Source organism: Myxocyprinus asiaticus, chromosome 17 (assembly GCF_019703515.2).
Source record: "Myxocyprinus asiaticus isolate MX2 ecotype Aquarium Trade chromosome 17, UBuf_Myxa_2, whole genome shotgun sequence".
NCBI classification, from domain to species: Eukaryota; Metazoa; Chordata; class Actinopteri; order Cypriniformes; family Catostomidae; genus Myxocyprinus; species Myxocyprinus asiaticus.
In genome coordinates this window covers 49,058,510-49,072,099 of record NC_059360.1, presented here as the reverse complement: position 1 = coordinate 49,072,099, position 13,590 = coordinate 49,058,510, and the positions used below count along the sequence as shown (strand labels likewise).

The window sequence follows — 13,590 nt, the reverse complement described above, 5'->3', positions numbered from 1 at the left end:
GAAAGCCTTGCAATTAATGTTGATTCATGGCACAGTGTTATCTCCTCTTTACCTCGTCATTGCTGTTTATAATGTCGGGTCGGTCTAGCAGTTTGAGAGAGTTGACATCTTCCACAGCCCTTTAAAGCAGCCAAATCTCTGCAGAAAGTAAATGGGGTGCATACGTTTTGTGGTCTCCATCGAGATATCGAGTGAAGGCTTGTTATGTAGCGCAATTGTTCCTCTGGTTATATGACCTCTGGAGCACGCTGATGGAGATCCTACGAGCAATATTTGTCGCTATGTTTTATTTAATTTACATTGAGTTACGTAGTCTTATTATTTGGCATGAGATTTATTTGGGTAGCCTGAAAGCGCGTGTCTCACGCCAAATGCACGTGAGTTGGCAAACCTGCGGAGTAACACATATGATGAACTTAAAATTGATCACAAATACTGTTGGATGATAATAACTGCATCTGTAAATGATCGTTATTATTAAAAGACAAATACAGAATGACGTTTATCCATTCTGTGTGTTCTGCAACACACGCAGATAAAGTGTCCACTAACAAGCAGTAGTGTGGTCGAGTTATGAATTTCACATGTTTTTTAGGTGATATGGACAGTAGAGTTTTACAGCGTAAAACTCTGGAGTGTTTCATAAACATACAACACACACGAGTCAGTTTATTGCTCAGTACCCAAGAAAACATGCAAGATTGAGCCGTTTTTGTTGGGGTTGCATTTGTATGTGACTAATGGATGATAAATACTGTCAGACCCACTTTATACCAGGTGTCTTTAATTACTAATGTTTGTACTTAAGGGTTACACTAACCCCTAACCTAACCACAACCCTTACCCTAAACCCTACATGTACCTCAACCTCAGTAGCAGCAAATGTGAACCTTGTGAGAATTTGTATGTATTTCAATGTTAGTATATAGTAGTTAAAGACACCTACTATAAATTGGGACCAAACTTTCAATAGCAAAAAAACTCTGAGTTAATTTAATTGGGCGCCAAATATAAAACTCAACAGATACTGCATATCTAAAATCCTTTTGGACCAAAATAACAACAAAAAAAAAAAAGGGTCTGAAATTCAGTTTCTCAAGTCTGTATGAAGCAACAGTTTAAGTCCTTCCCTTTAACCTCGTGCGACCCTGAGTACACATGCGTGGACGTTGTATTTTGGCTTCGCTATACGCAACGCATAATTTAAATGAATAAAAACCGACTGAATACTGTTCACAAGACTCTAGACTGTCATTAACGGAGTCACGTGACGCAACAGCATGACGTCAATTTCCTTGAAGCGCTCTTACAGAAGAAGCGGCAACAAAAGTGTCTCTGGTAAGAAATCTCTTTATGTTTTTTCATTGAAACCTGTTTGGTTGTAAAGAGGAGAGTCTCTAGTTTCGTTTGATATGCCACTTTAAAAAATCTGTACATTTTTCACACGTCAGCGCGCTGATAAACATGATGTCCACATATGAGGACACTGGCATCACATTTCCTCAAAAGTAGAAAAAAACATGTTAATTAATTTATTTTAAATAACTTTCAACTCTTACACATCTGTTGGTCATTTAGCTTTGTTTTAATATATATTTTGTTTTCTTTTCTTGTGTTATCACTATACAATACAGTTCTATTCATTAACATTAATAAATGCATTCCTTTATTTACTGTACATCACATTGAGAATAAATGAGTTCATACAAAAACTGAAAAATGTGTCTTTCAGAGGCTTTATATGGAGTTAGGATGAAAATAAGGTGCATTTCAAACTGTTCTGAGACCAGTGCAGACAGACAGCACACTGAAGGTTAAGTCATTCACTAAAAAGGGTGCAAGGGAGCATCCTATAGCTCTCTATGCAGTTAGTGCTACTAGTTACAAATCAAAAAGGGAAATGGAAAATGCACACAGCAGTCACGCGGCGGTGGCATCCCAATGGCAAGTTTCCAGGAGGAGGCTGTTTTCATCAGGTCCGAAATTAGATGAAATCCATTACAAAACTATGCACTCTTTTCCAGTTGTTACAGTTTTCATAGTTTGTTATGGACCAAATAACAATAAACAAATCAATAACAATTCCAACTGCTATTAATGGAACGAGACAGTAACTGTGAGATGACAGAAAGCATTGAGAGATATTCAAATCAAATTCAGATAAAAGTAGTCATTAGTACAACAGATCGCTGCTGTTGAGTTTGTAAATGGGGTCTCTGTCAGTGAACTGAATTAACTGGAACTGTGTGTGTTGAGCTGAATTCATTAAAAGCAGGAATAAAAATCTAGTAGAGTGTATCAATAATCCTCATCTCTCGTGCTAGATCCTCCTAAGTGTTCAGCGCTCGTCAGTTAATGAGCTCTCATTAAAAACACACATTGACCTCTGACCTCTGACAGCTGGGCATTTTAAACAGCTGCACGTCCAGCTTGTGCCAAACTCATTTTAAAATGTTAAGGTGCCTGAAGTCCTCCTGGGAATTTCCAATTTATGAGTTTATTGTAATGATGATGTAATGTAATGTGCGTTCAACAGCACACAAAAGGCATACTAACTAAATTGTACCATCAACATTCACAGTAAAAACGTAATTATGATCAATGCCAATTAGCTTTCACAAATGATCTTTAATTGACTCACCCAAGACTCATGAAGTCGAGGCTTAACCCTATAACCATATAATGCTGTGTGTATTAAATATGATACACAACATTTGAACAGCTCAATTTTCACTCTGTTCAAGCTGACGAGCCAAACAAACTATGGTATGTAAGTTTCACATGTTTACGGCACCATCTAGTGGTTATGTGTGTAAAAAAAAGGGGTTTCAATGTTTATATCGATCTATTTAAAATATTTATGTTGGGATAAATAACAGCTTATTTTAATAAAGTAAAATTGGCAGTAATGATTATATTGTTTCTGATATTTTAAAATGAGTATTTGCTGAATATAAGCAACTTGTGCTTGGTTAAAATTTTGTATATTATTTTATTGAAAAACGCCCCTTTGAAATCCATGTATCAAAATTCTGTCATTAATGTTAGAAGATATGTTTAAAGTGTGAACTAATATTTCTGTGTATTTTCATATATGCAGTCTGCTCTGTCATTATAAGGATCTCATTATTTTACATTAATAGCTATTATGATGTCATCTTACCATAAGTTCCTGAGACCCAGCGAAAAAACAATTTCCCTTTTTTAAATGTCAATATATAATGTTTGATGCATAAAATACATACGATAAAAATTGTTTATTGAAAAAATAATATTTTATTCATATCCTCAGGAGGATAATGAGCTTCAAAGCCTAATGTATCAAATGTGATACATAAAACAAACATGCAAAGTTTTTTGTTTATGATTTGTTTTTATAATTTGTCTAATGTTACTAAAAACTGTTTATTGTCAAAAAAAAAAAAAAATACACAAAAAAAAAAAAACTTTCATATGTCAGGCTTTACAGGCTTAAAGAAAATCCACTGGTAATTCTGAAATTGTAGTGGCATTAATGTTCGCTAATAACTCATAAATACAGTCATTTAAATATGAACTGTAGGCAGCATCGGGGAAAAAAAGAGTAAAACTCCTGATCATTAAAAGATTTGACAGACAAGGAAAATGACAGATGAAATAAAGAAATCAAAACTGACAGAAATGATGACCATTAAAAGATGCACACATATCTTTTAATCTTTCAACTGTGGATTTGATTTTCTGTTTCTTAAAGGGCCCACAACGCTTCTATATGCATATAACAATGGTTCGAAGAATCAAAACACATTTGTGTTCAAAAGAGTAAAAGAAATGATTTGATCAACTTTGAAAAAGTTATTAAAGTTGGCCAGTGTGTTTGTGTTCCTGTCGGGCCCCTTATTTCTAAGTAAATCAATCACATTTCAAAACATCAATGATGAATCATACTGTATGAACATGATGGATATTTCTACAGCGAAATAAACACACTGATGACAGACACCGGATGATCTTTAAAAATAACTTACCCGCTGATTTAATTGAAGAGCAAATTATAAAAGAGAAAGCAAAATTGATGTACTCAACAAACTATATTCTACATTAAGACTACTTTATTCTGTATCAGGATGAGTAAATATATTTCATATGATTTCATCGAAACAGGGTTGTTACCTTCCCGTACGACCAGCCCAGCTCGATCTTGTTCACGCCCCACAGCTCATGGATGTTTTCAGCCAAACGATCTCGAACCTTCTCCAGATGAGGAGGCATGACGATCTGAAACAATGCATTCTTATTCTCTTCATTGTTTATTACCAGGGGCGTAGATTCAAGGGAGGATGGGGGAGGTAACCCCCCCACCAAAAAATAAAAACAAGCAAGTATAACCCCCCCAATATTTATACCATGACCAATGGAAACATGTCAATTCTTCACACTGTAACCCCCCAATGTTCAAGCCAAACCTACGCCCTTGTTTATTACTAATACATTCTTTTACATTTTGTCCAAAGGTTCAGTGTCTAGATCAAGGTTTCAAATCATTCTCGTTTCAGTGTGTGTACCTGTGATGTGTCCACAGGTTTGGGTATGAACGATGCCTGTGAGGTGAAGTGTGTGTTGCCCAGTAAGTCTCTCACTCCATCGGCGTCTCTCTTGTACTCTTTCACCGGCTCGACTCGCATCTTCTCCTTCGGCAGCAGAGCTTCATAACACGGCGCGTAACCCGACGGAGGCAGGAACTTAAAATCTCCATGACGACCACCTAACAGGAAACGCACCCTGAGACGAGGTGAGAAGAAAACGTGAAAAGGAGCATTTAGTGCATTTAATCTACTTAATTTAAGAGCAATTTGCTTGTTTTAAAATAAACAACATGTAGCAACACACAGAATTAAACTCTGCGTTTATCTATTTTAAGACACGATATTTAGGCCCAGACTTTTCCATATAATCAATATTTTCAGGGGTAATTAAGAGGGAAACAGTGAAATTAATTAAACTTTGTTTAATGTGAATACAGGTGCTGTCACATTTACCTTTGCATGGCACACGGATGTTGAGTGCATGTGAAACCAGCAAAAAAACGAATTGCCAAACAGCCTCGTTTTAATGCTTTACACTTTGGAAGAGTGAAGTTAAAAAGAAGCTCGCTGCTAAAATTATACCTTTTCATTGTGAATATTCAGTATAGCTGTGTACGAAGCTCCGCCCACACAGGTCACTACCAAACCAAGCAACTTCCTATTGGTCAACGTGACAAATTCGCCTGTCAAACATCTGCGAGGGGAAATGATTTGCCACCATAAGTCCATCGCACGAGTGTGGATTCCCATTGAGATGGCATTATTTAGCCAACTGTAAACGTGACCACGCCTTAATGGGTGTTTGAATTCTGAAGGTAGTTTCTGTGTGAGTCTGACAATTATTAATAATTCTCATAATCTGAATAATTTGTAAACCTGCAGAGAGCAATATATTTACAAGTGTAAAGTGTAATTACTGGCATTTATGTATAAATTTGTCTTAAAACCTGGTCAGTTACATTAATGAACAAACACAATCTGTTTTAACTAATAACACACAAATTACTGAATTGTACTTTTACATATTGAACATATCATTCACAGTGTAGGTTTAAAAAGTATGTGAACCCCTAGGCTAATGACATCAACAAAAGCTAATTTGAGTCAGGAGTTGGCAAACCTGGCATCCAGTTAATGAAACGAGATTGGAGGTGTGTGCTAGAGCTTCTTTGACTTATAAAAAGCACTCATTTTGAGTTTTCTATTCACAAGAAGCATCTGCTGACATGGACCAAGCCTTGCAAAAAAGATTTCAGACCTACAACCAAGAAATGTTGCTTTGCATAAAGTTGGAAAAGGCTACAATGTTATCTCAAAGATTGTCCATAAATGGAGATGATTTAGTACTGTAGGTACTCTCTCTAGAAGTGGCCGTCCAGCCAATATGACTCAAAGGGCACACCGCAGAATGCTCAATGAGGTAAACAAGAACCCTATAGTGACAGATAAAGACTTGAAGGAATCATTGGAACTGGTTAACATCTCTTTTTTTTTTTCTCCCCAATTTGGAATGCCCAATTCCCAATGCGCTCTAAGTCCTCGTGGTGGCGTAGTGACACGCCTCAATCCGGGTGGTGGAGGACGAATCTTAGTTGCCTCCGCGTCTGAGATCGTCAATCTGCACATCTTATCATGTGGCTTGTTGAGCACGTTACCGCGGAGACGTAGTGCTTGTGGAGGCTTCACGCTATTATCCGCAGCATCCACGCACAACTTATCACACGCCCCACCGAGAGCGAGAACCACATTATAGCGACCACGAGGAGGTTACCCCATGTGGCTCTACCCTCACTAGCAACCGGGCCAATTTGGTTGCTTAGGAGACCTGGCTGGAGTCACTCAGCACGCCCTGGATTCAAACTCGCGACTCCAGGTGTGATAGTCAGCGTCTTTACTTGCTGAGTTACCCAGGCCCAGCAGTTCTGTAAGGAAGAATGGTCCCAAATTCCTTCTGAACGTTGTGCAGGTCTAATCCGCAGATACCAGAAACACTTGGTTGAGGTTATTGCTGCTATAGCAGCAATTTCACTATGGGTTCATGGGATGTGTTCAATAAAGACATGAAAGATTATAATTGTTTGTGTGCTGTTAGTTTAAGCACATTGTGTTTGTCTATACTTGTGACGAGATCACATTTTATGACCAATTAATGCAGAAAACCTGCTAATCCCAAAGGGTTCACATACTTTTATGAGGATTGGATCTTCTATTACAAAAACGACTGAATTTCCATCCAAGTTTACTTGCTGCTACAGTAAGTGTCTAAATCAAAACCGCTCTTTCAAAGATTTTATGTCATGAATGAAACTCCATTTCAATCAGTTTAGTTTTGTCGTACTTGACCCCAGCGGAGAAGCTGACCACGGGGAAAAACAGCCCATCGATGTTGAAGTTCTCGAACATTCCCTGCACGGGCTGTCCATTGATCCTGAAGGAGATACTGGGAGCGTTCAGATCCATACAACAGCTGACCACATCATCAGACATTAACATGTGCTGCTTGACTGACGCAACGGTCCGTGGAATCCGTCCTAACCAATAAACACATGTGTAAGCTGTTATCAGAGTAAATACGATAATTATCTAAAACCAAAACAATGATGCTTTTGTCTACACAAGCTCTGTTCAAAAACATAGCGAATGCCTACATAGGCCAAATTCCCAGAATGCATTGTGACAAACTAAAAACTAAAAAATCATATAAGATGGTGAACAAGCTAAAAGAAATGTTGACCATTAATAAGCTTATATTTCATTCAGTAATAAAAAGTATCCATAATTTACCCAATATGTGTCAAACATAATTCTTTTGAGTCGTGATATGAGTCTCTTGTGCGCTTCATGTGAAGAACGCCATTTGTTATGCCTGTGTTAAGATTTCCAAATTCCTTACCCAACCCCTAAACCTAAATCGAACCTGATCTGACCTGACCCAACCCATTTATGTGGTTCCATTTCAGTTACGATGCTGCCTAAGAAGATAGCTGCCTCTGTAGACAGCAAATCAGCAGGTAGGTTTGTTTGCGATATTATCGGCTCACGATGTACCTGACCACAGGTGGAGTCCATCAAAGCCGTAGGAGTAGAGATCATCACCGACCCCGTTGCCCCCCCACCCCTCTCCTCCGCCCGGGTAAGGGGCGTAACCTTTAGTGGATGCCCAGCCCACCCGCAGGTGTGACGGCTCGCCCGTCATGAAATGATCCACCTGATCGATCACCAGCTCAAAGTACCACTTCCTGTACTGGGCTGAACCTTCACTGACGCCTACGAAGATATTGGGCCGCATGCTGCGAACAAATACAAGACAAGATCAATAAATCTCAGGCAGTTTCGTTAATGATCAATGACACGATCAACTAAATACTTAAATGCAATATTGTGCAACTGAAAATGTCATTTGAAAGCAAGTCTGAGCTCAGGGTTGAGTTTAATTCAATCTATAATATCGAGGTTGAGAGTAATTAAATGAAATAAGGAGACAATACACATAAAACTCACAAAACAATAATTTGTCTCACCTTTGTACGTCGTTGACCAATCGTGTTTGCAGGAGCAGGTCTCGTTTGGGCAGCAGGTGATCACAGATCAGATTCTGATTGGCTCTGACAGCGACTCCGTTACACACACAGAGAGAGCAGAGAACGTCCAGGATCTGAACACAGATAAACACACTTCCATAGGTCACGTCTTCTCCGATACGTTTCTGTTTGAAAACAGGCTGATGTCGCTATGTTTATGTCTCTCATCTACACTAGAATGGGTTTTCCGGCAAAGTTTCGAAAATCCTCTCCATTGCTGCATACTTTGGAGAATTATGACATTAGGAAACCAAAATAAAAACAACGACAAATGGCAAATACACTTACAAGTTAATTAAGAGTTTTCTCAACTTAAAGGGTTTCGTGCGACTAAGCCCGGAGCTTCTTATAAAACTGTGAGCTTTACAGCATATTTAAGTGATGAATTATTTTCTCACTGGTATAATTTCTCCATTGTGACCATGAGTTTACTCTCTGTAATAACATCAAATACTCCACAGGAGCCTTTTTCACAACTGTAGAAATAACAGTTATTAAGACGTCAGAATTAATCAGATTATGATTTATTACTGTCTCTATCCATCACATTACATGAGCTCTACTACTTGCAAAAAACTATCATGTGTTATGGCGATTTTTATTTTGGTAATAATAGCAATGGTCTACTTTGAAATACCTCTGATGACTCCATGTAAATATCACGATATATGAATATAGTGGTATATGGTAATATTTGGAAAGCCCAATTCCCAATGCGCTCTAAATCCTCGTGGTGGCGTAGTGACTCGCCTCAATCCGGGTGGCGGAGGACGAATCTCAGTTGCCTCTGCGTCTGAGACCGTCAATCCTCAATCTGCACATTTTATCATGTGGCTTGTTGAGCGTGTTACCGCGGAGACATAGCGCATGTGGAGGCTTCACGCTATTATCCGCGGCATCCATGCACAACTTACCACACGCCCCACCGAGAGCGAGAACCACATTATAGCGACCACGAGGAGGTTACCCCATGTGACTCTACCCTCCCTAGCAACCGGGCCAATTTGGTTGCTTAGGAGACCTGGCTGGAGTCACTCAGCACGCCCTGGATTCAAACTCGCGACTGCAGGGGTAGTCAGCGTCAATACTCGCTGAGATACCCAGACCCCCTTGATATTTCTTGATTTGTCTTGATATCTTGATTTCTCAATTATATAGATCAGTGGTTCTCAACCAAGGGGCCGGGGCCCAAACTTCCAATGGGGCCTCAAGATGGTTTAAAATTAATATAAGCTTTACAACAATAATCTAAATTGCTATAATCATTGTAAAAATGCGAAATAAATAAAAACATGCACACACTCAAAAAACAAACAAACTAAAAAAAACAGCTAAAAAATCAAGTTACAACATCTGACAGCGTATTTCTAGAAATATACAGTTCTTGAAACTTCTAGAATCACAAAATCACTATGAATTATTTTTAATTATTTCACGGCTCTCTGGAGTGCTCCATTCTGATTGGTCAACAAGTCCTTCTCGCGGTTTGAATAACAACCGCACGTCTGGGGATAAAGTGATATCGGACCATATCGGTCATTCGGGTATTGTGAGTCATCTTTCCTACTTCTCATATAAATATGCGACCTCTTTAAGCTAAAAAAAGAATTTCAATTCAAATCAATATGTCAAGTCCATTTTTTATTTTATTTATTTGGCAATAAGTGTTGTAATAAGCCGGATAATGAGTCAGATGGTCATTTTCATTAAATAAACACTCTGGAGACTCTCTTCTAACATAATAACAAAATGTCAACACAAATCAATATTTCATGACCATTTATTTATTTATTTGGTAATAAGCTGTGTAATAAGCATGATAATGTACAATCAGCCGGTCATTACCGCAAAATAAAGTCGCATCAGTGTCCTCATCACCCTGTTGGGGTTTATTTTGTGATAATAGTCTACTGACTGTTCATTATCCCTTCTGTATTAACCCTCCGAATTTCTGCTGATAAAGTCTGAAAATAAAAAAAACTTCAAAGTACAACAGGAGGGCCTTTGGAGTCAAAAAGGTTAAAAGCCAGATGTTTGGGTCTGTCAGACTGACCTTGTGGTTGCGTCCGTGTTTATAGAGCAGCGAGATGATGGTCTTTATGTGTCCTCTCTGGATGACGTTCAGAGCTTCAGGACTCTCAATCAGAATACAGTGAAGAACCTCCAAGATCCCTGAGACACAAATACATTACATTACTATCAATCTCACAGCAACGACTTTGAGCTTATATCAATAAACATTTACAACAATATTTGTCATAATTCACACAGAAAATCTTTATAATGCATTGACTAGGCTGTTTAACCTCGTGTGACCCCGTGTCCACATGCGGGGACGTTGTATTTTGGCTTCTTTATATGCAATGCATAATTTAAATAAATAAAAACTGACTGAATACTGTTCACAAGACTCTAGACTGTCATTTAAGGGTGAAACTTCTGCCGCACCGAGTCACGTGACACAATAAAATGATGTTGATTTTTGTGAAGCGCTTCTACGCACACAGCGCCAACAAAAGTGCCTCTGGTAAGAAATCACTTCAAGTTTTTTCATTGAAACCTGTTTGATTGTAAAGAGGAGAGTCTCTCGTTTCATTTGATATGCCACTTTAAAAAATCTGTTCATTTTTTGTGCATCAGCATGCTGATAAACATGATGTCCACATATGTGGACACTGGTACCACATTTCCTCAAAAGAAGAAAAAAAAAACATGTTCGTTTTTTTAAATAACTTTCAACATGAACACATCTGTGGGTCATTTCGCTTCATTTTAATATACATTTTGTTATCTTTTATTTTGTTATCACTGTTCATTAACATTAATAAATGCATTCCTATATTTACTGTATATTTTCACATTGAGAATAAATGAGTTCATACAAAAGCTGAAAAATGTGTCTTTCAGAGGCTTTATATGGAGTTAGGATGAAAATAAGGTGCATTTCAAACTGTTCTGAGACCAGTGCAGACAGACAGCACACTGGAGGTTAAGTCATTCACTAAATAGGGAGCAAGGGAGCATCCTATAGCTCTCTATGCAGTTAAGTGCATTCACTCCTAAAATCTGATCAAAAGTTCAGTTTCAGGCTGCAGATGATGTTTGGATCACTCAACATGTTTGACAGACATGAGACAATGATAATCAGTACATAGATTCAGAATTTATAATGTATCATTTTATTTTAACATGGTTGACAGTGATTGGATGATGCTGGACATTACTTTGAATCAGAATTAATTATGCTAATTTATGATGTCTCAGAAACATGAATAATCAACACTCCTGGAAACATCATAAACTATTTGATTAAAAAAATCTAACTTTCTATAGTTTGGTATTATTTAATTTCGCAACTTAATCCCGCTGTCCACATATGAGGACATCAATCTTTAGGAAAACTATTTGCTCTTGAAATTTTTTTGTTTTTTTTTGTTTGCTTGTTTATTAGGTGCTACTAGCACAAATCAAAAAGGGAAATGGAAAATCTCGGAGGTTAAGGTGAAATACATTAACCGCACAAAAAAGTACATTCAGACATTTTATCCTGAATAAAACTGTCCTACCTGAAGAAGACTCCAGTCTCTCCAGTTTACTGACCAGCCAATCCAGATTCTGTGAGAACTGTGTACAGTTATTCCTGTTTCCTCTGATGAGAGCGGCTATAAAGACAGGAAGAGGTCACAAGGTCATAGAGGGACTGATGTCATTTGTCTGCTCTTCCTGAAACCTCCCTAAACTTCATTATCACACCTAAAATATGCTAAACACGACTTTGCATCTTTCTAAATGTCACCTGCTTCAAGGACAGAGCAGCATCTCCTTAAGAAAAAACACAGAGCTGCTGTCATGCATAATAATTACAGCATCTTTAAATGAGGTCTCGACACACGAGCAGAGCTGACAGAAGACGAGATGTTTTAACCAAACGGATGGGGTCACCTGACAGATGGAAACCAAGGACGGAGAACACAGAAGAAATTCAGTTAAGACTCAGCTGAAGAAAGTGTGTGTGTTTGTGGAGAAAGATAGGACTTGAGACGTGAATATGACATTAAATTGGTTCCCTGGCGAGTGGCAGTCACCCTTTACAAACACTGCATGAAGGACAACATCCTGCGAGAGGGACGATCCATCATTTAAAGGAGAATACATGTTGAGTTTAGCGTCGTGTCAGACATTAACCTGTTTTTGTTAAAGAAATAGTTCACTCAAAATATTTTTGGAAGGATATTATGAGGTGATTTTGTCTATACAATGCAAGTCAATGGGGTCCAAAATTTTCAACTTTCATAAGGGCATCATAAATGTAATCCATACGACTCCAGTGGTTTAATCCATGTCTTCTGAAGCATGTACAGTGAATGCATCAAGTGTGAGGAAGTGTGATCGAGCTTCAAATCATGATCGTGCCAAAGAGACTGCAGATGTCAAGATTTATAATGAAAAAGGAGTTGCATTTTAGTCTGTTTCTCACCTAAACTGATCATATCGCTTCAGAAGACATGGATTAAACCACTCGAGTGTATGGATTACCTTTATGATGACCTTATAGCCTTTTTGGAGCTTGAACGTGTTGGACCCCACAAAAACACCTCATATCTCCATCAAAATATCATTGATTGTGTTCCTCAGAAGAAAGAAAGTCAGTATCACTTTCTCTGAAGCCCATATTTATAATGCATTGTAAAGGTATTATAATGCATTAGTAATGTCTCATAATACACCTTATAATATGTTATAACATCTCATAAATAATAGTAACCACAATTAAGTGACAAAAGCACTGTCTTCTTATAAACATCCATAAGATATTTCTAAGTGGTTATAAGACATTATAAGTCATGCTGGAAGTTATAATGTGTTATATATATTTGTATGTCTTCTTATAAACATCCATAAGATATTTCTAAGTGGTTATAAGACATTATAAGTCATGCTGGAAGTTATAATGTGTTATATATATTTGTATGTCTTCTTATAAACATCCATAAGATATTTCTAAGTGGTTATAAGACATTATAAGTCATGCTGGAAGTTATAATGTGTTATATATATTTGTATGTCTTATAAACATCCATAAGATATTTTTAAGTGGTTATAAGACATTATAAGTCATGCTGGACGTTATAAACATTAACATGCACAAAATACAAACTAACACACATTCAAATGTACATTTTGAGATATTATGAAAAACACTTATATCAGAATATATCAGAAACTCTAAATATGTTTGTTGATCACACATGTAAACACACCCAAGAATAACTGATTCTATACTGAACTCTATTCAATAAACTTTAATGTTTGTGCATCTTATTGATAAATAACTTTCATTATATAAGTTTGACTTGTAATGTTAATGTATGTTATAAGTTTATGTTATGGCTGTTTATAAGATGATATCGCTTATGCAACTTTACTTAAAGCACTTATAATAT

At 37.4% G+C, this 13,590-nt stretch overlaps 1 protein-coding gene across 1 annotated transcript in view; it reads right to left on the bottom strand.

Annotated features, from left to right (window-relative positions):
* The window catches only part of LOC127455157 (ryanodine receptor 3-like), a 201,482-nt gene that overhangs the window by 129,204 nt on the left and 58,688 nt on the right, over positions 1-13,590 (bottom strand). The window contains exons 16-22 of the mRNA XM_051722783.1: positions 11,713-11,808; positions 10,200-10,318; positions 8,087-8,220; positions 7,614-7,855; positions 6,904-7,096; positions 4,545-4,761; positions 4,153-4,257 (exon numbers count right to left, since the gene is read on the bottom strand). Of these exons, the coding sequence (XP_051578743.1) occupies positions 4,153-4,257; positions 4,545-4,761; positions 6,904-7,096; positions 7,614-7,855; positions 8,087-8,220; positions 10,200-10,318; positions 11,713-11,808 (1,106 nt within the window). The remainder of the gene's footprint in view (positions 1-4,152; positions 4,258-4,544; positions 4,762-6,903; positions 7,097-7,613; positions 7,856-8,086; positions 8,221-10,199; positions 10,319-11,712; positions 11,809-13,590) is intronic.